We start from the raw sequence: 27769 nt of genomic DNA, 5'->3' as shown, positions 1-27769 counted from the left end.
CCCTAGGCGAGACAAATCTGCCGCCCCCCTCCCCTCCTATCCCTGCTAAACTATGTACAGCAGGGGTCAGCAATAGGTTTGGCCTACACTACAATTTTTTTTTTTTAGCACATCTGGTTGGTAGCCTATATAATCAGTTAAATGTCAATAACATAGCCTAATATGTTCAATATGATTACATTGATAAAATCAATGTCTATTAAATGTGTTTATTTTTATTTTTGTGTGTGTTGATTGGAGAATTAAAATAAAATGTTGAAAAAGTCTCAAAAGGAGGATAATGAAAATAGAAATGCCAGGGAAGAATGGACAGAGAAATAGACATTCTTGCCATATTTCGCCAACTTCAAACCAAAGTGTCTGTATGCAATTGTCACGTTCTGACCTTAGTTTATTTTTTATGTCTTTGTGTTAGGTTGGTCAGGGCGTGAGTTGGGGTGGGCAGTCTATGTTCTTTTTTCTAGGTTGTTTGTTTTCTATGTGTTTGGCCTGGTGTGGTTCCCAATCAGAGGCAGCTGTTTAACGTTGTCTCTGATTGGGAGCCATATTTAGGTAACCTGTTTTCCATTGTGTGTTGTGGGTGGTTATTTTCCATTTCAGTGTTTGCAACATACGGGACTGTTTGTTTGTACTTTTGTTATTTTGTTCAGGTGATTTATTAATATCTCATTATGGACACTTACCACGCTGCACATTGGTCCGATCCTTGCTACTCCTCCTCAGACGAAGAGGAAATCCGTTACAGCAATGCTGTTTGCAAATAATTTAATCTTGGACATCCTTATGAATTTAAGCATGGCACTTTCAAAAGTTACATCTCCACCCAGACACTCTACTGATGCAGAAAAATGTAAGTTTAAACTGTTGGCTACTCATCCATTGCAAAACACAGAACAGAAGTGCTTCCCTGAAAGCTGCCTGGGTTTAAACAAACATCTCCTTTCAGTAAGTGAAAAGCTCAATTAATAGGGACAGAGCAGCAAAGTCACGTCTTTCGCAGGCATTTTAAAGCTTGTTTCTACCACAAGGCATCAGAGTTAAGCACTGTTATAGAACGCTTTATATAATATGGATACTTATGTATTTATTTCTAAATATAAAGCTAACAATATGTATCCTTTTTGCCATTTTCTTTAACAAAGGGTATGGGATACTCTCACTCAATTTGAGCCCAAACACACCAAGCCCTTCCCAGAACGGAGGTATTTACCGAGTGCATGGGACAGTATCGTAGGATTTGGCTATACCGACAACTATGGATAGTCTAATTGTGTTTGTCAAACAAGTAGGCCTACCACGTTTTTGAATAGGATGAAATAGGGTCCAATAATATGTCATTCTATGATTAGGCCAATAAAAATTGTTGGTGTGCACGTATAAATGAGGTCCCTTACTGGGCAGAAAATTATTTTGCTTTCATTTTACTTTAATGTTGCAATCATTATGCTGCCTTTAGTAGGATCAGAGTTTCTTACTAATAACATGACACCTGTTATCACACATGGCACAACCCCACAATTGTTACAATAAAAATAACACTTTTTTTAAACATTTAGCATAATTTAATATTCCTGTAGAACAGTAAAAATATTGAGATCATTTGAGCTTTGGAAACAAGTGCTTTCATTAATGTATGACGGGCCTCGTTTCGCTGGAGCAGTGTAAAATAAGCTTTCTGTCAATGACCCAGCTTTAACGAATTTTGTTAATTTACATCATTTCTTCATTTCGTGGCCCACCTATATTGGCCTCTTTCCTCTGCTGTGGTGCTGTATTGCAGTCAGCGATGGTTTATATTTGTAGCTGTCCATGGTCCTGAAATAAAATCAAAGATACCCAGCATTTCCACAAACTTCAGAAAGTTCCCATTATTTGGCTCGTTCAGCCTGTCGGTGGTCCCACGTAGCGCAATATTCTGGGTGGCCGTTACGCGTATCAGGGCTATGAGCTTCTTCTCATCTCCTTATCCCGATGTGGCCCAGTCTGCCATTACATATCCCGTAAAGATCCATTTATATATTTTGTTTTTTGTTCATATTTTTTGTCTGGGAGTCCGGGTCTCAGATATTAGGGTCTCCCCCGGCATTGTTAGATGTGACCACCTGTTCTTGTCCACCCAGAGAGCTGTCATCATCGGTGGAAGTGGAAGGCTAGGACTCCTCCAGTTCGCCCTCTTCGCTGCTAGAACCAGCCAACAGGGGCTAGTCCGTCTCTGCGAATGAACGGCCTGTCCTTGGAGGCTTGTTGTTCTCCTCACTGGCTGATGGACATTGCTGCAAGCTGATAAAGTTCATCAGCGAATCTCTTTGGCTTAGAGATTGTCCCTCTTTTCTCATTAGTTTTTTAAATATATATTTGTCTCTTAGAATCTCTGTAGCTTACTTTCAGGTGAAATGATTTCACTAGTAGCTAGCTAATGTTATCGGGCTAGGTTAAGCCTTAATCACTAATCCTCTTCATCACACACCAACATTAAAAAACAATACAATATTTTAATTGGCAGATTCATTTTTATTAATGTTTTACAGTTGGATAATCCTGTAAAAACACACACATATCACCATAGCTACCAAGGATAGTGGGAGTGAATTTCGGGAGAAGCAGGAATGGGGTGGGGGCGGGAACTGCTGGTGGCTGGGGCAAGGCACCCCTAATCTTGCCTAATGGGATGGCCGGCCCTGGTGCCGGATGAGAGGAGTGAGAAGCAAACTGTTCCTGATGGAGATGCCTTAGCAAACAGTAGTGCTTATCCCGTCAGTTCAGCATTTTTATTTATTTTATTTAACAAATTCTTATTTTCAATGACGGCTTAGGAACAGTGGGTTAACTGCCTTGTTCAGCATCACCACCGGCACTTCCACTAGCTAGTAGGCCACCCCTTAAAATTGCAATCAGTCGATATAATCGAGAACTATCATCAGAAATCACACAATATGAATCAAACAGTGGGGCGACGCCTGACCCACTAGTTGGCCAGAAGGTTCAAATCAACGTTACATATCGTGGTGTAGATACTGTATTGACAATGACACACTAACATTTCCAGCATGGCCGACAAGACCTCGCCCGCCATAGGAAGCAAAATGGGAATTAATAAATAAAAAGTGATCTTTGCATTTGCAGCTCCTAAATTAATAAAAGTTTTTAAAACCTAGTTTTAAACGACACCTCTGAACGAGCTCCGGCAACTCGTGGCCCAGCTGGCTAGTTTGACTGACATTGCTAGACCGTGGTCGCGTTCCAGGTCGACACGGGTTCGTTCCAGGTGGACTTCATTTCTTCTTAATTTATGGTTGTATTACAATGGATAGTTAACATAACAGATTAGCATAATTGGTTCAGATTATTTGATGCTTTATTGGCCTCTACTTTTATTTTTTTACAAATCCCAAATCACTAGTGCAGGGTTTACCAACTCTGTTCCCGGAGAGCTACCATCCTGTAGGTTTTCACTCCAAACCCAGTAGTAAGTCATGTGATTCAGCTTATCAACCAGTTAGTTATGTGCGCTAAATAAAGGTTTGAACAATAACCTACACTCCCATTCAAACCCAGAATCCTATACTGGATTTTCTCCAGACTTCCAACACGATTCAACGAGATACGATTTGGATGGATAGCCACACGAGGCTAGTGTTGAACATATCAGCTAACCACATGCTGGTGGTGTTCCTGCCTGATTACGTTGAAGAAGTTGCATTGCATCAACCAATGGTTGTGCGCCACGTCATCGACTGTCGGGCATTACATTGCTATATCATAAGATGTGGTGAGCTGATATGTTAAACACTTATCCAAGCATTGCGAGATCTGGCAGGCGTCTGCAATGTAGTCAGGCAGGAATGCCACCCATATGATATAGCGGTATAGCAATCTAATGCCCGACTGCGCAGTCGATGACGTGGCATGGAAATGACGTGCTATGCAATTATTGGTTGATGCCATGCATTATCTGCAATTTGGTCAGGGCCTGGAACATGACCCTCAACTAGCTGAATCAAGTATGTTAGGTTAGGGTTGGACTGAATACCCACAGGATGGTAGATCTCCAGGAAGAGGGTTAGGTAGCTCTGTTGTAACCTATGTAAGTACTAGGTCATATTTATTGGTGCAGACCGTAGCAGAATTCCCTTTGCAAAGGAGAACTAAAAACAAGTGTTTCTTGCAGGACAAGTTCAGGAAGTCCCTTGCAGTTTCAGTCCATTTTCATTCTGTTTGATGCCTATTGAATATGACCCTGTACTGCCTCCAACCAAGTCCCAGGTTTTTGTGGGCACACTGCCCCACAACGGCTCATTTGCACTTCTATAATTTTTGTTTTTGTGTAGAGCGCAGTATCCCACATTGGTCGTTGACCGATGGCCGACCGAGATTCTACTTTATGAATTCAGAAAGACTGCTCATGGGAAAGATCAAAAGGAATGATGTGACGGACTGGTCGTGGTCTCCCATTTCATCTGTGTGTAGTGTCTTTAGATTGGTCTGTTACACTGGTCGCAGTAAGACTCTTTTTTTGCCACACAATCAGAGTTGGTGGTAATTGCTTTTGGTACAGCACGAAAGGCAAAAACTCTCAAGGTTTTAGTTTCAATTTATTAGTAGACAAGTAGAACATTTTAAGGCACAGGGTGAATTACGTTGACTCTTGAATTTCAAGAGACAAAACAATATAGAACAGCAAAAATACATTTTTTTTTAAATGACATTATACAGCTGTGCCAGGAAAATAACCTCTTCCTCAAAGTCAACAAAACAAAAGAGCTGATCGTGGACTTCAGGAGACAGCAGAGGGAGCATGCCCCCATCCACGGGACCGCAGTGGTGAAGGTTTAAAGCTTCAAATTCCTCGGCGTACACATCACTGACAATCTGAAATGGTCCACCCACACAGACAACGTGGTGAAGGCGCAACAGTGCCTCTTCAACCTCAGGAGCCTGAAGAAATTAAGACCCTCACAAACTTTTACAGATGCACCATTGAGAGCATCCTGTCGGGCTGTATCACCGCCTGGTACAGCAACTGCACTGCCCATAACCGCAGGGCTCTCCAGAGGGTGGTGCGGTCTGCCAAACGCATCACCGGGGGCACACTGCCTGCCCTCCAGGACACCTACAGCACCCAATGTCACAGGAAGGCCAAAAAGATCAAGGACATCAACCACCCGAGCCACGGCCTGTTCACTCCGCTATCAACCAGAGGGTGAGGTCAGTACAGGTGCATCAAAGCTGGGACTGAGAGACTTAGAAGCTTTTTCTATCTCAAGGCCATCAGACTGTTAAATAGCCATCACTAGCCCAGTACCCTGCCCTGAAATTAGTCATTTTCACTAGCCGGCTACCACCCGGTTACTCAACCCTGCAACTTAGAGGCTGCTGCCCTATGTACATAGACATGGAATCACTGGTCACTTTAATAATGTAACACTGGTCACTTTAATAATGTTTACATACTGTTTTACTCATTTCATATGTATATACTGTATTCTAGTCAATGCCACTCCGACATTGCTCATGCTAATATTTATATATTTCTTAAATACATTCTTTTACTTTTAGATATGTGTGTATTGTTGTGAATTGTTATATACTACTGCACTGTTGGATCTAGGAACACAAGCATTTCGCTACACCCACAATAACATATTCTGAGAGGGGAAAGGAATTTTGTTGAGGGCCAGGATCTGATCGCCAAGTTTTCTGTACACTTTTCTGGTACACATATTTTAAAAAATAACTTTGCTAACACTTAACCTCAAGCATACAGATGTAGGATCTTAATTTGATCACCCTTTTGCAGGACAACTTTTCTGCAATGCAGGCCTTTTTTTACTTTTGGTGTATTTGAGGTTTGAAAAGGCTTGACCAGATTTGATTTTCCCTTGTGAAAAATATATCAAACCCCGACAAAAATGTAAATGTATTATAATCCACATAACAATTCACATTTCCTGTTACTGCAGGATTATTTTCCTGCTGTAGCAAACTGACTCAAATTAAGATCCTACATCTATACATCTATAATGCCTTTAAACACAGTCATACAGTACTGTTCCTCTTTTATTGTTACATCTAGGCAAACCTGCAGCTTCACAGTCAAAGTTTAAGGGTTTGACAAGGCTAAGGTGCAAGGAGAACAAGCCTTACTCAACCAGAAGTATAGTATGTAGCATTTTATTTGAAGTAACTATTAAAATGTGCTGTATATCTGTGATTCAACAATTAAATAACGGTCCTGCTCTGCTTTTAAGCAAGCTAAAAAATGTAACCACGAAAATTCACAGGCAGAGTTCTGGATACAAGGGCTGACATTTGATTTATACAAACATGTGGTAGCTGTGCCTTGTTCGTTTACATTGTTCATATTCAAGTAAGCAGAATTCTGGATCACTGGTAGAAGCTTAGAATAATGTGTATACTTGATCTTCCTTCACTAAAGCCTTAATTCTGTTTCTGTTTAGATGAAGCAGGTGGACATGGAAGGTGGACATGGACAACCGAGTTCCATATATGGCTGTTGCTGCCAAGAAGGTGGTCATTGAAGTAGAGGGCATACCAGCTGGGATAGTTGAAAAAGCCCTCCCACTATGGCATGGACCAACTATCTATCATTTTGAAGGCAGGCCGTAGCATCAAGTTTACAGTAAGTAAGATCCAATGCTCTCTACAATGTTTCAATGCAGAATTGTAATGTCTTGGTCATTGAGATGAACAACATTGACATGTACAGTACAGGCAGTGGCTTGAACCATTACTTTAGACTAGTGGCCACAATAGATAATCATAGATAATCAGAGTGAAGGAAAAGAAGCCAACAAGTGCTCAGCATATGTGTGAACTCCTTCAAGACTGTGGAAAAGCTTTCCAGGTGAAACTGGTTGAGAGAATGCCAAGTGTGCAAAGCTGTCATCAAGGCAAAGGGTGGCTACTTTGAAGAATCTAAAATATATTTTGATTTGTTGAACACTTTTTTGGTTACTACATGATTCTATATGTGTTACTTTTGATTTGCACTGTATATACAGTGGGGAGAACAAGTATTTGATACACTGCCGATTTTGCAGGTTTTCCTACTTACAAAGCATGTAGAGGTCTGTCATTTTTATCATAGGTACACTTCAACTGTGAGAGACGGAATCTAAAACAAAAACCCAGAAATTCACATTGTATGATTTTTAAGTAATTAATTTGCATTTTATTGCATGACATAAGTATTTGATCACCTACCAACCAGTAAGAATTCCGGCTCTCACAGACCTGTTAGTTCTTCTTTAAGAAGCCCTCCTGTTCTCCACTCATTACCTGTATTAACTGCACCTGTTTGAACTCGTTACCTGTATAAAAGACACCTGTCCACACACTCAAACAGACTCCAACCTCTCCACAATGGCCAAGACCAGAGAGCTGTGTAAGGACATCAGGGATAAAATTGTAGACCTGCACAAGGCTGGGATGGGCTACAGGACAATAGGCAAGCAGCTTGGTGAGAAGGCAACAACTGTTGGCGCAAGTATTAGAAAATGGAAGAAGTTCAAGATGATGGTCAATCACCCTCGGTCTGGGGCTCCATGCAAGATCTCACCTCGTGGGGCATCATTGATCATGAGGAAGGTGAGGGATCAGCCCAGAACTACACGGCAGGACCTGGTCAATGACCTGAAGAGAGCTGGGACCACAGTCTCAAAGAAAACCATTAGTAACACACTACGCCGTCATGGATTAAAATCCTGCAGCGCACGCAAGGTCCCCCTGCTCAAGCCAGCGCATGTCCCGGCCCGTCTGAAGTTTGCCAATGACCATCTGGATGATCCAGAGGAGGAATGGGAGAAGGTCATGTGGTCTGATGAGACAAAAATATAGCTTTTTGGTCTAAACTCCACTCGCCGTGTTTGGAGGAAGAAGAAGGATGAGTACAACCCCAAGAACACCCTCCCAACTGGGAAGCATGGAGGTGGAAACATCATTCTTTGGGGATGCTTTTCTGCAAAGGGGACAGGACGACTGCACCGTATTGAGGGGAGGATGGGTGGGGCCATGTATCGCGAGATCTTGGCCAACAACCTCCTTCCCTCAGTAAGAGCATTGAAGATGGGTCGTGGCTGGGTCTTCCAGCATGACAACGACCCAAAACACACAGCCAGGGCAACTAAGGAGTGGCTCCGTAAGACGCATCTCAAGGTCCTGGAGTGGCCTAGCCAGTCTCCAGACCTGAACCCAATAGAAAATCTTTGGAGGGAGCTGAAAGTCCGTATTGCCCAGCGACAGCCCCGAAACCTGAAGGATCTGGAGAAGGTCTGTATGGAGGAGTGGGCCAAAATCCCTGCTGCAGTGTGTGCAAACCTGGTCAAGAACTACAGGAAACGTATGATCTCTGTAATTGCAAACAAAGGTTTCTGTACCAAATATTAAGTTCTGCTTTTTTGATGTATCAAATACTTATGTCATGCAATAAAATGCAAATGAATTACTTAAAAATCCTACAATGTGATTTTCTGGATATTTTTTCTCATTTTGTCTGTCATAGTTGAAGTGTACCTATGATAAAAATTACAGACCTCTACATGCGTTGTAAGTAGGAAAACTGCAAAATCGGCAGTGTGTCAAATACTTGTTCTCCCCACTGTATATACAGTGGGGCAAAAATGTATTTAGTCAGCCACCAATTGTGCAAGTTCTCCCACTTAAAGGAGAGAGGCCTGTAATTTTCATCATAGGTACACTTCAACTATGACAGACAAAATGAGAAAAAATATCCAGAAAATCACATTGTAGGATTTTTAATGAATTTATTTGCAAATTATGGTGGAAAATAAGTATTTGGTCAATAACAAAAGTTTATCTCAATACTTTGTTATATACCCTTTGTTGGCAATGACAGAGGTAAAACGTTTTCTGTAAGTCTTCACACACTGTTGCTGGTATTTTGGCCCATTCCTCCATGCAGATCTCCGCTAGAGCAGTGATGTTTTGGGGCTGTTGCTGGGCAACACGGACTTTCAACTCCCTCCAAAGATTTTCTATGGGGTTGAGATCTGGAGACTGGCTAGGCCACTCCAGGACCTTGAAATGCTTCTTACGAAGCCACTCCTTCATTGCCCGGGCGGTGTGTTTGGGATCATTGTCATGCTGAAAGACCCAGCCACGTTTCATCTTCAATGCCCTTGCTGATGGTAGGCTTTGTTACTTTGGTCCCAGCTCTCTGCAGGTCATTCACTAGGTCCCCCCCGTGTGGTTCTGGGATTTTTGCTCACCGTTCTTGTGATCATTTTGACCCCACGGGGTGAGATCTTGCGTGGAGCCCAGATCGAGGGAGATTATCAGTGGTCTTGTATGTCTTCCATTTCCTAATAATTGCTCCCACAGTTGATTTCTTCAAACCAAGCTGCTTACCTATTGCAGATTCAGTCTTCCCAGCCTGGTGCAGGTCTACAATTTTGTTTCTGGTGTCCTTTGACAGCTCTTTGGTCTTGGCCATAGTGGAGTTTGGAGTGTGACTGTTTGAGGTTGTGGACAGGTGTCTTTTATACTGATAACAAGTTCAAACAGGTGCCATTAATACAGGTAATGAGTGGAGGACAGAGGAGCCTCTTAAAGAAGAAGTTACAGGTCTGTGAGAGCCAGAAATCTTGCTTGTTTGTAGGTGACCAAATACTTATTTTCTACCATAATTTGCAAATAAATTCATAAAAAATCCTACAATGTGATTTTCAGGATTTTTTTTCTTCTCATTTTGTCTGTCATAGTTGAAGTGTACCTATGATGAAAATTACAGGCCTCATCTTAAGTGGGAGAACTTGCACAATTGGTGGCTGACTAAATACTTTTTTGCCCCACTGTATTTATGTGTACTGTTTATTTTCATATATATTTAAAATAGTAGGTACCCATAAATGTTTTATAGTTATTTGTATATACACTACCGTTCAAAAATTTGAGGTCACAAAGAAATGTCCTTGATTTTGAAAGAAAAGCACAAAAGAAATCTATTAAAATAACATCAAATTAATCAGAAATACAGTGTAGACATTGTTAATGTTGTAAATGACTCAAGTCCTGAACTGGCAGCTTCATTAAAAAGTACTCGCAAAACACCAGTCTCAACGTCAACCATGAAGAGGCGACTCCGGGATGCTGGCCTTCTAGGCAGAGTTGCAAAGAAAAAGGTCTTCCACCACACTGCACCCATGTCCTGCAGCTGCTGGACGTGGCATACTTTGGCCCTTTAAAGGCTGAGTTCTCCAAGGTAGCTGGAGACCTCAGCCATTTTGACTACTCCTACATTGTAAACAAATCAGAATTTGCCAGAGTATTCCGCTACCCGTACCAGCACTTCAAGAACATGTACTACGTGGTGGAAGGGTTTAAGAAGTATGGCATCTTCCATTTTTACCCTTCAGCCATTGAAGGGTCCGGTTTAATGCCATCTCGGTCCCTACGGGGTCCCACTACCTCCTCTCCTGGAACCAGCAGCACTGTGCCGTCCATCAGCACCTCCTCCCCAGCGACCACAGGAGGACCCTCAGTCCCTGCTCCAGTCCCTGTTCCAGTCCCAGTCCCTGCTCCAGTCCCTGCTCCAGTCCCAGTCCCTGCTCCAGTCCCAGCCCTAGAAGAGCAGCCCCTAATAGAGGGGGGGGGGGGGCTGATAGCGAAGGACCTGGGGCGCATCCTTACTGTCCTGAAGTATCAACTAGACTGATACAGAAGACTCCCTATGGTCGCCACATGCCTCACCGGGGAGGAATACACGCACCAGTGGCAGGAGAGGGGTTAGAAGGAGAGGGCCGAGGCAGAGGAGAAAGAGCGTCGGGCAGCCCTCAGAACACAGAGGGCACAGGAGAGGGCTGCCATGGATGAGACCATTGACTCCATCACCTCTGCTGGACCTCCCGCTGGAACCATTCCTGACAGCTGCATCGCCAGTGCCTCCATGCCCAACACCTGTAGGAGCCGCCGGAGCCCCCAGCTGCAGATAATAGGCCAGAAAAAAGGCAACGTGCCTACTCTCCCGGCCACACCAATACAAACACCAGCCTTCAAACCATCGTCGGCAGTTTCGTCCACGACCACCATGATGCACCCCCCATCTGTCACCACCAACGCGGCCTCCTCTGGACCAACTGCCTCCTCCGTCTCCCCTGGTCACACCACCATAGCAGCTTCGTATGGTGTCCCTGCCCCCTGCAATTTGAATACAGCCACCTCCACAGGTGAACACATGTTAAATGACATGTGTTTTATAAAACTGCAATGTTAACTTTTTTTCCCTTTCTTTACATATCTACAGTCCATAGCACCAGCCCTCAAGGCATGTCCACCTCCTCCAAGACTTCGGCAGCTTCCTCCAGAGGTATTGTTGTAAAACATTTGACAAGGGTTTTCATGAAACATGCTCTGTCTAACACTACTTGTTCTCTTAACTGCAGCACAGAAAATTAAGAGAAAAGCTCCACCAGCCACCTCTGTCACGCTACCCATGGCAGCACTCTCAGGTACATCATAATCTTTGTTTTTCTCTCTGTTGTATCAATTACATTTGTTGCTGTAGTACTTCTACATTTTGCAAAACCATGTTTATCAATTTAATGTGTTTTTTTATAAAAATTTTCCAAATTAAAGAAGACACCACCTGCTGTGCTCACTGCGGGAAGCGTGATCCACCTGCATGCTCCCGCAGGAGTGTAGGTCCGAGGTGCCATGGGTGTGCTGTGACTTCTGCCAGCACTGGTTCTACTGCAGGTGTGTGCTGTGACTTCTGCCAGCACTGGTTCTAGTGCAGGTGTGTGCAGTGGGATCTAGAGGTGGCGTTGGAGCTGGATTTTTTTATTGTGGTTCTTGTGGCAATATAGGGATGGAGGTCGAGATTTAATTGTTTGTTTTCATATGAAATTATTTATTTGTAAAAAAAAAATACATGTCTAAAATATAATATATATTTATTCAACCCATCCTGTGTATTTCTTCCTTTGCTTTCCAAGTGCATCTCTGCAACACAAACTCCAACAGTGTTTTAATTGTTTGTCAATGCACATGACTGAAACTAAAGGTGTATTTATTTAAACTCATTTATATTTTAGTATTAAACTGTTGTCTACTTTCTCAAAACATAAGATTAATCTGTAAAACAAATTATGAGACCCTTATTTGGTTACAACACTGAATATGTTGGTGAAGAACCATTTTTTAAAGAGTCCACGGGAGGGCGCACCGGGCTACGCAATGAAAAGTTGACATGCAAGTATTTTTTTTAAAAGGGAGGCTAGCCAACTAGTCAACTATCTAGTCAACGCTTCGGAAAATACTAAGGTGCCTGATAACTGGGGACCGTATGCCGATAATACGGGACCTATTGTTTTTGCTAAGCCGTTTATCAAAAAGCTGATTAGTATTTCCACTGAAATGTCAAACATGCTAATTTATGACCCGTTAGCTAACATTTTTACGACACCAATAATCACAAAACATTGATGGCACGATCACAAGAGAACACTGTTGAAGGTAATTTACAGGGAATTGTTCAGCTCTACGTACTGTCAGGAATCACAGATGTTTTTTTTAGCCCTGAATAATTTTCACTCAGTGATACAGAATCTAAACAGTGTGATGAACCCATCATAGTTGAAGAGATTATCGAGTGTATCAAACATCTAAAGAACAATAAATCCCCAGGTATTGATGAAATTACGGCAGAATTGTACAAGTTATTTTCTGAACAAGTAGCTTTTTAGAGTATTAAAAACAATGTTCTCCCTCCTACAATGACTCAGTGGTTATTAAAAAAGTGCTGCTCGTCGATAACTGGCGTCCAATTTGTCTTCTTAATATTTATTTATTTCACCTTTATTTAACCAGGTAGGCAAGTTGAGAACAAGTTCTCATTTACAATTGCGACCTGGCCAAGATAAAGCAAAGCAGTTCGACACACAACAACACAGAGTTACACATGGAGTAAAACAAACATATAGTCAATAATACATTGGAAAAATAAGTCTATATACAATGTGAGATAAGGGAGGTAAAGGCAAAAAAAGGCCATGGTGGCGAAGTAAATACAATATAGCAAGTAAAACACTGGAATGGTAGATTTGCAGTGGAAGAATGTGCAAAGTAGAAATAGAAATAATGGGGTGCAAAGGGGCTAAATTCAATTTTATTTTATATAGCCCTTCGTACATCAGCTAATATCTCGAAGTGCTGTACAGACACCCAGCCTAAAACCCCAAACAGCTAGTAATGCAGGTGTAAATAAATACAGTAGGGGAAGAGGTAGTTGTTTGGGCTAAATTATAGATGGGCTATGTACAGGTGCAGTAATCTGTGAGCTGCTCTAACAGCTGGTGCTTAAAGCTAGTGAGGGAGATAAGTGTTTCCAGTTTCAGAGATTTTTGTAGTTCGTTCCAGTCATTGGCAGCAGAGAACTGGAATGACTATGATATTAGCATTACTACTTGAAAAAATTATGAAATAGGTCCTGGATGGAATCATTGATGAAACACAGTCTGGCTTTATGAGGAACAGACATATTTCTAACAATATCAGACTAGTATTAGACATACTTGACTACTCAGACCTAATAACCGAGGATAGCTTCATGTTATTTTAGATTTTTATAAAGCTTTTGACACAGTGGAGCATCGGTTACTCTTCCACTCCCTTGGGAAATTTGTTATTGGGGATTTTTTCTGTAAGGGTATTAAGACTCTATAGGAATGGTAACAGCTTTATCAAACTGAAACATAGCACCTCACCTAGATTTGAGTTAAAGGTTGTCCTATCTCACCGTATCTGTTTTTATTAATCACCAAACTTCTTACAAATGTTTTAAATAATAGTCCTATACATGGTATTTCCATAGCTGGTAAAGAAATGATTATAAGCCAGCTGTCTGACGATACTACACCTTTTCTGAAAGATGCTAGTCAGATTCCCATATCGATCAATGTGATAGAATCCTTTTCCAAAGACTCTGGTCTATGTCTAAACATGAATAAATGTGAACTCATGGTTGTCAAATATTGTGTGGCAACCTCATATTAGGGTATTCCAGTGAAATAAGAACTTTCATATTTAGGCATAACCATTACTAAGGATCAGAAATCTAAAGGCTTACTAAAATTGAACCTTGTTATTAAAAAAAACCCAGAAGAAGCTAAGTCAATGGCTACAGAGTGACTTATCTTTAAAAGGAAGAGTCCTAATAACCAAGGCTGAAGGTATCTCTAGACTAACATATGCTACTCTATCTTTAGATCTTGATGGTAAAATAAGCAAAGGGATAGACCAGACGCTTTTCAACTTTCTTTGGAGGAACCGAACCCGTTACATTAGGAAAACTGTTGTAATGAACATGGTGGTCTGAGTTTTCTGGACTTTACTAACTTAAATAATACTTTTAAGATCAATTGGATAAAATAGTTCCTAAGAAGACGCACTTCTTTGTGGAACTTTATTCCTCATCATGTCTTCTCTACTTTTTGGTGGCCTTAACTTCATGTTGGTTTTCAATTATAATATTGACAAAGTTACAGTGAAACTCTGCTTTCATCTGCAGGTTTTCTTGTCATGGTCCTTAATTTATAAGCATAATTTTTCTCCACATAGATATTATATCTGGAATAATTGGGACATATTGAATAAAAATACATATTTGTTTTTAGAATATTGGTTCAGAAATAATATCCTATTGGTGAGACAACTTGTAAATGCAGAGGGTCTTTTACGTATTTATAAGGAATTCTTATCACTTTACAAGATCCCTGTAACACCTAAAGATTTTTCAATTGTTTTAGATGCCATTCCCTCAGGTGTTGCTTTATTATTCAGGAACGTGTCAAGACCTGACCCTCAGAACATACCTACAATGAATTAATTGACTCATCAGTAGGAAAGATATGTTTTTCTTTTTGTGCATTAAACAACAATAAAGCTATACGAGCCTTGTTTCAACAGGATGTTGTATCTTATGTCATGCCTTATTGGAATGGTTTTATTGATAATATCAGTTGGAAAAAAGCAGTGGTGTAAAGCACTTAAAATTACTTTTTGGGGTATCTGTACTTTACTCTACTATTTATATTTTTCACAACTTTTACTTTATGTCACTACATTCTTAAAGAAAATATGTATTTTTTACTCAATACATTTTCCCTGACACCCAAAAGTACTCGTTACATTTGAAATGCTTAGCAGGACAGGAAAATGGTATAATTCACACACTTATCAAGAGAACATCCCTGGTCATTCCTACTGCCTCTGATCTGGCGGACTCACTAAACACATGCTTCATTTGTAAATTATGCCTAAATGTTGGCGCGTGCCCTGGCTGTCTGTAATACAAGGAATTTGAAATGATTTATTATTTTACTTTTGACACTTAGTATATTAAAAACCAAATACTTTAAGACTTTTACTCAAGTAAGATTTTACTGGGTGACTTTCATTTTTACTTGAGTCATTTTCTATTAAGGTATCTTTACTTTTACTCAAGTATGACAATTGGGTACTTTTTCCACCACTGGAAAAAAAAGTTTGAATGTTGCCACACACACACCTACTTATTAACAAAATGAAGGAAGTTTCTATTTAAATTATTCATAAATATTATCCTGCCAACTTCTAAATATGAGGAAGTTTAAAAAAATCTAATTGTAACGTTACCTTTTGTAATGACCACCCAGAAACGTGTTGCATCTTTTTTTGGCATTGTATTCATGTAAAGAATCTGTGGCAAGAGAACAGTAGATTTATAATTGAACACATTTATGAAGATTTTGCACTATTATGGAGAGATGTACTGCTTGGATTCTTTACTTACGATAGAAATAAGTTTAAACAATTTTATGTAATTAATTTCCTTATTCTTTTGGCCAAATGTCATATTCACAAATTGCACATATTGCAAAAATAAACTATATAATATATATATATATTATATATACTATAGTATACTATATTATATATATATATAATTAACTATATTTTAAGACAATGAAATACTATGCCAACAAAAAAGCTGTTAGGATCTAAATGCAAATAAATGTGCGATTAACAGTTTAAGAAAAATAAGAAAAAAAGCGATTGACTTCCTGAAACAGCTAGTCATTTCCTTTACAACCACACGATGCTGGTGCTCTGGAGAGCATCTGCTGTGCTTTTGCCAAGTAGTTGCAGCGTCTCTATTAGATTAAACTTTGACAAAGAAAGCAAGAACAGGGAAAACAATGGCGAATGCCCATCGCGCCAACGTCCTGGTTACCTCCTGTTTGAAAACGCCGGTAGACCCACACACCAAGGCTCCGTTGGCGTTGTATGAAAGGCAGCGAACCCTTCCATATTCGTCAGTAGCTGGTCATATTGACAATCGAGACTCCGAAAAAGAGGTAAGATATCGGCAGATGAGTTTTGTATTTGAAAGCTGAGCATCCATAAATATTCTTCAATGATTGGATGAAATCCATCATACTGGTGGAAAGAGGACTGGAGCACCATTCGACACTTGCCGAGATGCCATTCATCCGACTAACTAATCCATCAACGTTATACCCTCATTCATTATGTTGATCTGAAGACAAATAGAACACCAGTTGCACATAGGAAGCCTGCGTGTTTTATTTTATTATTCATGGTTCTTCATTCCATAATAGGCTAATTATTGGGTCCTCCCTCATTGATCTGCTAGATGGCTTAGTCATACAACATATTGATCATACATTGCTACCAAACATCTAAGTTGATGTAACTAGGCATCGTGTATAGCCTATACAAGCCTATGACACTGGATAGTGATGTAAATGAAGTGGATATGCCTTGAATTATCTTTCATGTCAGACTCATGTTGAAGATTGGGAAATTCAGGTCAAGCATTTACTTATGTCAGTGGATTCTCATAAAATGTATGTTGTTCTCAAATGTTACTACAGAGATTTGACTGTTCAGGTCAACCTGCCTGTGTGGGAGAGGATTTGACCTGCATAATTTGTTACTGGCCTATTTTTGGCTTCCCTCCTTTGCTAGATTACACTGGTCACAGTGCCAGTAATTCTAAATGCTTAATTTCCTTAGGACAACATTATTTCAAATCCCATTTTATTTTCCTCGCTGGACAAGGATTTGCCCTACATCTGGACATCTCCAAATAGTTTTTTTATTTAGAAAGTACATTAATTTTGATCTGGCTTGTACCGTAATCAGTAGGATACTCGTTAGAATTGCTTGTCCAAGCTTTAAACTTATTTTCTTAATATTTGTAAATGTATGATTGGATCTCATCCATTCATCACCTGAAAAAAAGAAGAAAAGATTTCGATGGTTGGAGGCAGAACAGCTAGTGTGACAGTTGAACACACGCTCCTAACATTATCATCCACCTTCTGTGCGTGACCATATGGATAAGTCATCCAAACCCACAGAGCTGGGGATAATGAGCTTACGCATCAAGTAGCCATCTCATATTATGCTCTACTCTACACAATTCATATTAGGCCTTATGCTTTAACCATCTACAATATGTCCAGTCGTCAGTACTACTCTTACATGATAATACACTTCCATACATTTGGCATATTAACACATATGGGGCTTCCCCTTTAAGATGTATCTTAAAGTCATAGAAATACAGTTGAAAGGCTTTTTCTTCCTGCAGCCACAATCCTATCCAAGATACCCTTTGCTTCCAATAGCTTACTTAAGTGATAATGTCAGAGAAGCTGGTGTTTGGAGGATATGTTGGCACGGGTGTTGTTACAGCCCGAGACAAAGTCGATTTTGCATTTGACCAATAATGTCCTTTGTAGGCTACATTTATTATTTGTATGGAATGGATTCCACAGACCCATTTTCTACAGTCCGTGCACAACGTAAATGTTTTTTATTGCTTCATTTTCCACATGACGTTCTTTGACTTTCCAGCTGCAGTATGCCGACTCGGGGTCTGACTACGGCGATGGGGAGGCCCCCGGGAAGGGCAGACCCCTGATGATCAAAGACTACCGAGTGACGGGGGACCACATCGACCTGCGTGAGTTATACTTCTCCAACGAGGAGTACTACCGCGAGCTGGAGGAGCTGAAGCGGGCCCACCTCCGCACCATGGCCGAGCTAGAGGGCATGTACCGTAAGAAGCTGGAGCCCAAAGGCGCACCACCCTCGGAAAACGTGCAGGGGGCCCAGGCGCACAGGTATGTTGTTCCTCTTGCTTTAATTTGTTGTTTTTCTTGATTAACCACCAAGATAATACGCTGAAGTTGGTAGGGTACATTATTCTGCTCCTGGAGGGTGTACTGTACTCAGTCAATTCATATTCTAATGGTGTAGAATCTTTGTTCGATCACCAGATCTTACTTGAAGATCAGCCCCATGCCCGTGAGGCGTCTGAGGAAGGCCCACTCGGCTCTGGAGCTGAGGAGGGGCTCTGGGCTGTCGGACACATCTGACGAGGAAGGTGCTGTAGACGACAACGTGGAGAAGGGTCTGCAGTCCTCCCCCAAAGAGCACATCAAGAACATGTGGCAGGACTTCAAGCTGTCGCCTCGCCAGCGCCACCCGTACACATCCTCCCTCCGGAGCCTCATTGGGGGCCACAAGAAAGGCATCAAGGGTAAGGACAGGAAGCAAGGGCGCAAAGATGTCAAACACGAGCCTTGGAAACCCAGAGTGACCGTCCCCAAGCCATTCCACATGACGCTGCGGGAGAACCAGAAGCCTCAGAAAGGTGTGAAGACGCGGTCAGAGATCGAGCTGGAGAACGCGGCCTTGCGGAAGCAGCTGGAGGAGCTGACAGAGTGCCAGCACAAATTCCGTGCCAGCTCCGTGCCCTTCCACGTCCACATGCCCTTCTATGAGGAGCTCCAGGAACGCGACGAGGCGCGGCGGGCCATGCGTGAGCGGGAGCAGCAGCGTCTGTGCTCCACCCAGCAGCCCTTCAGTTTCCTGGAGCGCGAATGTCTCAAGAGGGAGCAGAGAGAGGAGCAGCTCCGCAACCTCCAGCCAATCAGCCAGGAGAGAGTCCGACCATTCAGGGCCAAGCCCGTGCCCAAGGCGGTGTACGAGGCGGCTACGGGCAAGCAACTGAAGGAGGAGCAGCTGTACCGTGCCATCAAGATGCAAGTGAGGGCCCAGGAGCTGCTCCACAGCGCCTCCATGCCACCCAGCATGCTGGCACGCCACCTTAGCAAAAGGGAGCATGCTAAGGATGGAGCCAGGGGGGACACCGCTGGATCCGAGGATGACAACAGGGCCCCTTACAGGCCTAAGATAAACCCGGAGGTGCCCGACTTCGACGCCAGCTACAGGAGGTTCAAGAAGCAGCTAGAGAGCCGGCGCGACGTGAAGCCTTTGACGACGTGCGAGCCGTTCCAGCTCCGGACGTCACAGATCCCCTCGCACCGCGAACGCATCTTGGCCGAGATCGAGAAGGAGCAGATGAGTCCCCGGGCCAAGCGCTGGCCTTACGTCAGCACAGCTGGGCTCGTCCGCTCACACAACTCTAGCCTCTACTCCTCCCTCTCAGGCAGTCTGGAACAGCTGCCTGCCAAAGTCACCGATGCCAGCAAAAAACGCCAAGAGGCCGTAAGGTACTACTCACATAGAATAGCAAGGGGCGTCTCCTTTTTAGACAAGCTAGTCAGAGCTTCAGAAGACCTTTTAGTTGCTCTTTTTAGGAATAGTTATGGCCTGAAAGTTGAAACCCTTGTCTGTTGAATCCTGTGGACTTCCTATACACTCCCAGCTCCAAAACAACAAAATGCCCAACCTCTGACATTACCCCCCCTAGTCCTACTTCTAGTGCCCTTGGCCTTCATTTTCCCTTTTGACAAAGTCCTTCCCCCACCAATGCCTTCCTGTCATCGATGACTGCCTTGTCTCCTTGAGTAGAAAGGTGCTTGAGCAGAGAAAGAAGGCGGAGGAAGAGGAGGAGAGATGGAGTGAGAGACAGAAGCAGAGAGAGAAGAAGCTTGCAAAGGTGGTCTCGAAGTGTGCCCAAGCCAATGATGCCCACGTGCCCCTCTCCCAGACCAACCAGTCCAAGCTCAAGCAGTTCAGGTACCCATATAGAAATCCATAACATTATAATTATACTTGTAGCAACCAAGAAACTCACCCCACCTGAGACCAGTACGAACACCCACTCCACAGCCCCCCCCCTCCCCAAACAGTTTATCAATCTGTTGTGTCTGGGTCTTTTCATATGAAAAGGATGAGTGGAAATGCAAACCTAAAGACTGAACTGAACATTGCCTCAATAGTCTCAATTGTGACTATGATTTCCATATCAATAACAGTAAGCTGCGGTTGTAAAAGTGATGTTTTTGTTGAATAGGTCAGCGTTGAGGGTTATTTCAGGGCTGAGGCTTGTGGGATCACAGGGGTGAAAGGTTGTCTGTGTGTTTCAAACAGAAAGCAGGACTTTCAGCGGAGGAAGGAGTACGAGGAGGAGATGAGGGAGATCCAGGAGAGAGTGAAGGGGAGGCCTCTGCTGTTGGAGCAGGTCGCACAGGTGAGGCTTGAACGGCCCACACACACACACACATACACACGCGTGTGAGTTGTGGAGTGACATGACATGGGTTGCATTTCAGTAGTTAAGTGGCATCCTTTCCACATCTCCTCACACCACTCATTCACACAATAAATATACACTACCTTTCAAAAGTTTGGGGTCACTTAGAAATGTCCTTGATTTTGAAAGAAAAGCATTTTTTTGTCCATTAAAATAACATCAAATTGATCAGAAATAGTGTAGACATTGTTAATTTTGTAAATGACTATTGTAGCTGGAAACGGCAGATTTAAAAAAAAAAAATGGAATATCTACATAGGCGTACAGAGGCCCATTATCAGCAACCATCACTCCTGTGTTCCAATGCCACGTTGTGTTAGCTAATCCAAGTTTATAATTTTAAAAGGCTAATTGATCATTAGAAAACCCTTTTGCAATTATGTTAGCACAGCTGAAAACTGTTGTCCTGATTAAAGAAGCAATAAAACTAGAAAGAGGAGTGGGAGGCCCCGGTGTACAACTGAGCAAGAGGACAAGTACATTTGTTTCTCAAACTAGACACACTGACGTCTGAAGTCCTCAACTGGCAGCTTCATTAAATAGTAACCGCAAAACACCAGTCAATTTGATGTTATTTTAATGGACAAAAAAATGTATTTAAAAAACAAGGACATTTCTAAGTGACCCCAAACGTTTGAACGGTAGTGTATATTGCATGAATAATAAATGTATGACTGACTATTTTCCCGTCACTGGTCATGATGTATGCTATTTTTCACTTCTGTCTGTTGACAGATGAATGCCAAACACGCTGCAGAGAAGCGCTACACAGACACCCTGCGAGGCTGTGGAGTGAGTGAGGACTTTGTCAGTGGCAAGGTGCCCCAGCAGCCAGGTGGCCAAGAATCTGCATGCTGGACCACCTCCTCCAGTGATCCAAAACAAAGGTAGACTTCTGGCTCAATGACAGTGAATTATACACTTTGTAAACATACTTCATTATTCATTAATCATTAGTCAAACATACTTGCTAGTTTAGCTAGCCAAACCATCAGTCTTAGCGCAGAATAACTGATGAATTTGCGATCGTTCAATACCCGTTGAATATGGACCCGGTGTCAGTAAAAAAATTCTTAATTAAATTGTTGCCAGCAGTACAGTTACAGTCACCAACGAACTGGATAACATGAAAACAGCCTAACCAGCTCTGCTAGGGTGAGGAAAATGGTCAGAGTGAGGTGTTCTCTCATTTGTGTCTGGAAGTAGCTAGCAAGCTAGCCAACGTTAGCCAGTTAGCTTGGGTGCTTGACTGCGGTGAGGTCAGAACGCTTGGATCAAGGCTTGGCCAGAGCGTCCAGTGTGCGCTCCGAGAGCGAAACGCTCTGAATTTACGAACACACCATTAGCTTGCTATTATAAAAATCAAATTCAACAATGCCAATAATGTTTTCAGTTTCACTTTTGCTTTCAAAAGCAGCTCATACATAGAACATGTAATGGACCTGGTGGTCCCAGCGCGCACGACCCACGTGGAGTTCCAGGTCTCAGGCAGCCTCTGGAACTGCCGATCTGCGGCCAACAAGGCAGAGTTCATCTCAGCCTATGCTTCCCTCCAGTCCCTCGACTTCTTGGCACTGACGGAAACATGGATTACCACTGATAACACTGCTACTCCTACTGCTCTCTCCTCGTCTGCCCACGTGTTCTCGCACACCCCGAGAGCTTCTGGTCAGCGGGGTGGTGGCACTGGGATCCTCATCTCTCCCAAGTGGACATTCTCTCTTTCTCCCCTGACCCATCTGTCTATCGCCTCCTTTGAATTCCATGCTGTCAGTTACCAGCCCTTTCAAGCTTAACATCCTTATCATTTATCGCCCTCCAGGTTCCCTTGGAGAGTTCATCAATGAGCTTGACGCCCTGATAAGTTCCTTTCCTGAGGATGGCTCACCTCTCACAGTTCTGGGTGACTTTAACCTCCCCACGTCTACCTTTGACTCATTCCTCTCTGCCTCCTTCTTTCCACTCCTCTCCTCTTTTGACCTCACCCTCTCACCTTCCCCCCCTACTCACAAGGCAGGCAATACGCTTGACCTCATCTTTACTAGATGCTGTTCTTCCACTAATCTCATTGCAACTCCCCTCCAAGTCTCCGACCACTACCTTGTATCCTTTTCCCTCTCGCTCTCATCCAACACTTCCCACACTGCCCCTACTCGGATGGTATCGCGCCGTCCCAACCTTCGCTCTCTCTCCCCCGCTACTCTCTCCTCTTCCATCCTATCATCTCTTCCCTCTGCTCAAACCTTCTCCAACCTATCTCCTGATTCTGCCTCCTCAACCCTCCTCTCCTCCCTTTCTGCATCCTTTGACTCTCTATGTCCCCTATCCTCCAGGCCGGCTCGGTCCTCCCCTCCTGCTCCGTGGCTCGACGACTCATTGCGAGCTCACAGAACAGGGCTCCGGGCAGCCGAGCGGAAATGGAGGAAAACTCGCCTCCCTGCGGACCTGGCATCCTTTCACTCCCTCCTCTCTACATTCTCCTCTTCTGTCTCTGCTGCTAAAGCCAATTTCTACCACTCTAAATTCCAAGCATCTGCCTCTAACCCTAGGAAGCTCTTTGCCACCTTCTCCTCCCTCCTGAATCCTCCTCCCCCTCCTCCCCCCTCCTCCCTCTCTGCTGATGACTTCGTCAACCATTTTGAAAAGAAGGTCGACGACATCCGATCCTCGTTTGCTAAGTCAAACGACACCGCTGGTTCTGCTCACACTGCCCTACCCTGTGCTTTGACCTCTTTCTCCCCTCTCTCTCCAGATGAAATCTCGCGTCTTGTGACGGCCGGCCGCCCAACAACCTGCCCGCTTGACCCTATCCCCTCCTCTCTTCTCCAGACCATTTCCGGAGACCTTCTCCCTTACCTCACCTCGCTCATCAACTCATCCTTGACCGCTGGCTACGTCCCTTCCGTCTTCAAGAGAGCGAGAGTTGCACCCCTTCTGAAAAAACCTACACTCGATCCCTCCGATGTCAACAACTACAGACCAGTATCCCTTCTTTCTTTTCTCTCCAAAACTCTTGAACGTGCCGTCCTTGGCCAGCTCTCCTGCTATCTCTCTCAGAATGACCTTCTTGATCCAAATCAGTCAGGTTTCAAGACTAGTCATTCAACTGAGACTGCTCTTCTCTGTGTCACGGAGGCGCTCCGCACTGCTAAAGCTAACTCTCTCTCCTCTGCTCTCATCCTTCTAGACCTATCGGCTGCCTTTGATACTGTGAACCATCAGATCCTCCTCTCCACCCTCTCCGAGCTGGGCATCTCCGGCGCGGCCCACGCTTGGATTGCGTCCTACCTGACAGGTCGCTCCTACCAGGTGGCGTGGCGAGAATCTGTCTCCGCACCACGTGCTCTCACCACTGGTGTCCCCCAGGGCTCTGTTCTAGGCCCTCTCCTATTCTCGCTATACACCAAGTCACTTGGCTCTGTCATATCCTCACATGGTCTCTCCTATCATTGCTATGCAGACGACACACAATTAATCTTCTCCTTTCCCCCCTCTGATAACCTGGTGGTGAATCGCATCTCTGCATGTCTGGCAGACATATCAGTGTGGATGACGGATCACCACCTCAAGCTGAACCTCGGCAAGACGGAGCTGCTCTTCCTCCCGGGGAAGGACTGCCCGTTCCATGATCTCGCCATCACGGTTGACAACTCCATTGTGTCCTCCTCCCAGAGTGCTAAGAACCTTGGCGTGATCCTGGACAACACCCTGTCGTTCTCAACTAGCATCAAGGCGGTGACCCGTTCCTGTAGGTTCATGCTCTACAACATTCGCAGAGTACGACCCTGCCTCACGCAGGAAGCGGCGCAGGTCCTAATCCAGGCACTTGTCATCTCCCGTCTGGATTACTGCAACTCGCTGTTGGCTGGGCTCCCTGCCTGTGCCATTAAACCCCTACAACTCATCCAGAACGCCGCAGCCCGTCTGGTGTTCAACTTTCCCAAGTTCTCTCACGTCACCCCGCTCCTCCGCTCTCTCCACTGGCTTCCAGTTGAAGCTCGCATCCGTTACAAGACCATGGTGCTTGCCTACGGAGCTGTGAGGGGAACGGCACCTCCGTACCTTCAGGCTCTGATCAGGCCCTACACCCAAACAAGGGCACTGCGTTCATCCACCTCTGGCCTGCTCGCCTCCCTACCTCTGAGGAAGTACAGTTCCCGCTCAGCCCAGTCAAAACTGTTCGCTGCTCTGGCACCCCAATGGTGGAACAAACTCCCTCACGACGCCAGGTCAGCGGAGTCAATCACCACCTTCCGGAGACACCTGAAACCCCACCTCTTTAAGGAATACCTAGGATAGGATAAAGTAATCCTTCTAACCCCCCCCCCCCCTTAAAAGAGTTAGATGCACTATTGTAAAGTGGTTGTTCCACTGGATATCATAAGGTGAATGCACCAATTTGTAAGTCGCTCTGGATAAGAGCGTCTGCTAAATGACTTAAATGTAAGAATGAACTAAAGCTATTGAATTCTACCGTGTTGAAATAATGCATGCTCTAGAATGCCCTTCAAGCCAATCAGAAACGAGTATTCAACAATGCCATGGTATAAGAGTTTATATTTTTTTGTGTTAAGTGTGTATTCATTTTGTTTTCTCAGTGACAAGGACGAGACAGATACACCGGCTATTTACAACACGGTCTTCCATGATGACTACCCAGACGATTATGAAGACAGCTTTGCTGACCAAGAACGGGAAGGAGAGCAGGAGGCTGAGAAAGATGAATTAAAGTCCAAAAAAGAAGATGAGGATGAAGGCCATGGCGAAGCAGGGCGGGGGAGGGTGGATATTGGGCGTTATTCAGATGATGGCGATTACTCAGATGCCGATGACCATTACTCAGATGCCAGTGAGCATTACTTGCCCCTGGACGATGAAAAGAATAAAGGGATTGACATCCTCAAAAGGCACGAGAGTACCCAGAGCAGCCCAAGCTATAGAAGCGGCCAGCACAGCCGAAACAGTCAGAAGTCAGAGAGGGATAGGGGAAACACAGCAATAGCGGACAAGAAAAGTGATGAGGATGACTGAAAAGTCAAAGGGGTGCATTTTCTGACAGGTAGGCAGGGCTACATTGAGGCAAACGTCTACAACACTGACACACAGTGGTAGAGATGCTTCTATTATAAAAAAGGATGTCTGTATACATACAGTAATAATGGGGAATTTCATGTTTATTACATTATTTTGTTGCAAATACAATTTAGTGTGAGACAGACCAGAGTCAATTGTAGTACTAGGCTATGGTTATAAAAATGATCACATTGAACAGTTTAGGGTACTCTTTGTCTTGTGATATCCTACTTTGCAGGAAATACAATACGATGACCACTTACTTTTGGATGCTTGTGATAGTTTCTTTCGACAATTATTTGTCTAATGTTTTGTGACTAAATATATGTAGCCTAACATTTGCTATATATTTCAGGATCATACTTTTTTTCAATCGTTGTGTATATACACATCACATTTGGGAACATAAAGGTGTTATGTATTTCATGTACATTATGGGATATTTATATTTCTGTACTAAACTCAGTAAAGACGTCCTCTCACTGTCAACTGCGTTTATTTTCAGCAAACTTAACATGTGTAAATATTTATATGAACATAAGATTCAACAACTGAGACATAAACTGAACAAGTTCCACAGACATGTGACTAACAGAAATTGAATAATGCGTCCCTGAACAAAGGGGGGGTCAAAATCAAAAGTAACAGTCAGTATCTGGTGTGGCCACCAGCTGCATTAAGTACTGCAGTTAATCTCCTCATGGACTGCAACAGATTTGCCCGTTCTTGCTGTGAGATGTTATCCCACTCTTCCACCAAGGCACCTGCAAGTTCCCAGACATTTCTGGGGGGAATGGCCCTAGCCCTCACCCTCCGATCCTACAGGTCCCAGACGTGCTCAATGGGATTGAGATCCGGGCTCTTCGCTGGCCATGGCAGAACACTGACATTCCTGTCTTGCAGGAAATCACACACAGAACGAGCAGTATGTCTGGTGGCATTGTCATGCTGGAGGGTCATGCTGGAGGGTCATGTCAGGATGAGCCAGCAGGAAGGGTACCACATGAGGGATGTCTTCCCTGTAACGCACAGCGCTGAGATTGCCTGCAATGACAACATGCTCAGTCCGATGACGCTGTGACACACCACCCCAGACCATGACGGACCACCCTCTACCTCCAAATCGATCTCGCTCCAGAGTACAGGCCTCGGTGTAACGCTCATTACTTCGATGATAAACGCGAATCCGACCATCACCCCTGGTGAGACAAAACCGCGACTCGTCAGTGAAGAGCACTTTTTGCCAGTCCTGTCTGGTCCAGGCGACGTTGTTGCCGGTGATGTCTGGTGAGGACCTGCCTTACAACAGGCCTGCAAGCCTTCGGTCTAGCCTCTCTCAGCCTATTGTGGACAGTCTGAGCACTGATGGAGGGATTGTGCGTTCCTGGTGTAACTCGAGCAGTTGTTGTTGCCGTCTTGTACCTGTCCCGCAGGTGTGATGTTCGGATGTACCGATCCTATGCTGGTGTTGTTACACGTGGTCTGCCACTGCGAGGACGATCAGCTGTCCGTCCTGTCCCTGTAGCGCTGTCTTAGGCGTCTCACAGTATGGAAGTTGCAATTTATTGCCCTGGCCACATCTGCAGTCCTCATGCCTCCTTGCAGCATGCCTAAGGCACGTTCACGCAGATGAGCAGGGACCCTGGACATCTTTCTTTTGGTGTTTTTCAGAGTCAGTAGAAAGGCCTCATTAGTGTCCTAAGTTTTCATAACTGTGGCCTTAATTGCCTACCGTCTGTAAGCTGTTAGTGTCTTAACGACCGTTCCACAGGTGCATGTTCATTAATTGTTTATGGTTCATTGAACAAGCATGGGAAACAGTGTTTAAACCCTTTATAATGAAAATCTGTGAAGTTATTTGGATTTTTACAAATTATCTTTGAAAGACAGGGTCCTGAAAAAGGGACTTTTCTTTTTTTGCTGAGTTTAGTTGTCATAAAACAATTTGGCAATAAATCATCAAATCACATTTTATTGGTCACATACACATGTTTAGCAGATGTTATTGTGGGTGTAGCGAAATGCTTGTGTTTCTAGCTCCAACAGTGCAGTAATATCTAACAATTCACAACAATACACACAACGATGTAAATAAAAATTAAACGATGAAATGAGACAGCCTATAGTGAGGTCAGAGTCCTGGCC

The 27769-nt window shown here is 43.6% G+C and overlaps 1 protein-coding gene and 1 long non-coding RNA gene across 2 annotated transcripts; both read left to right on the top strand.

Moving 5' to 3' along the window:
• The first annotated feature begins 576 nt into the window (after positions 1-576).
• On the top strand, positions 577-12131 carry LOC139551162 (uncharacterized). Its single transcript, XR_011670215.1, has 5 exons — positions 577-850; positions 6459-6640; positions 11282-11344; positions 11421-11486; positions 11614-12131. It is a non-coding gene; the product is annotated as an uncharacterized lncRNA (long non-coding RNA).
• Positions 12132-16078: 3947 nt separating this feature from the next.
• LOC139567507 (protein FAM161A-like) lies at positions 16079-26113 on the top strand. Its single transcript, XM_071388832.1, has 7 exons — positions 16079-16373; positions 17902-18170; positions 18327-19565; positions 19867-20034; positions 20389-20488; positions 21287-21438; positions 25150-26113. Exons 1-7 carry the CDS (start codon positions 16215-16217, stop codon positions 25580-25582), a joined length of 2520 nt encoding a protein of 839 aa, XP_071244933.1. The 5' UTR covers positions 16079-16214; the 3' UTR covers positions 25583-26113.
• The last annotated feature ends 1656 nt before the right edge of the window (positions 26114-27769 follow it).

This window comes from Salvelinus alpinus, chromosome 2, assembly GCF_045679555.1.
Source record: "Salvelinus alpinus chromosome 2, SLU_Salpinus.1, whole genome shotgun sequence".
Taxonomy (NCBI): domain Eukaryota; kingdom Metazoa; phylum Chordata; class Actinopteri; order Salmoniformes; family Salmonidae; genus Salvelinus; species Salvelinus alpinus.
Note: the sequence above shows the minus strand (reverse complement) of the source record. Positions and strands in the feature narration are given on the sequence as shown.

Coding starts and splice junctions, on each gene's coding strand:
- LOC139567507 (XM_071388832.1), top strand. CDS start 16,215: ATGGCGAATGCCCATCGCGCCAACGTCCTGGTTACCTCCTGTTTGAAA. Junction 16,374..17,901: donor ATCGAGACTCCGAAAAAGAG/GTAAGATATCGG, acceptor TTGACTTTCCAG/CTGCAGTATGCCGACTCGGG. Junction 20,489..21,286: donor TGTTGGAGCAGGTCGCACAG/GTGAGGCTTGAA, acceptor GTCTGTTGACAG/ATGAATGCCAAACACGCTGC.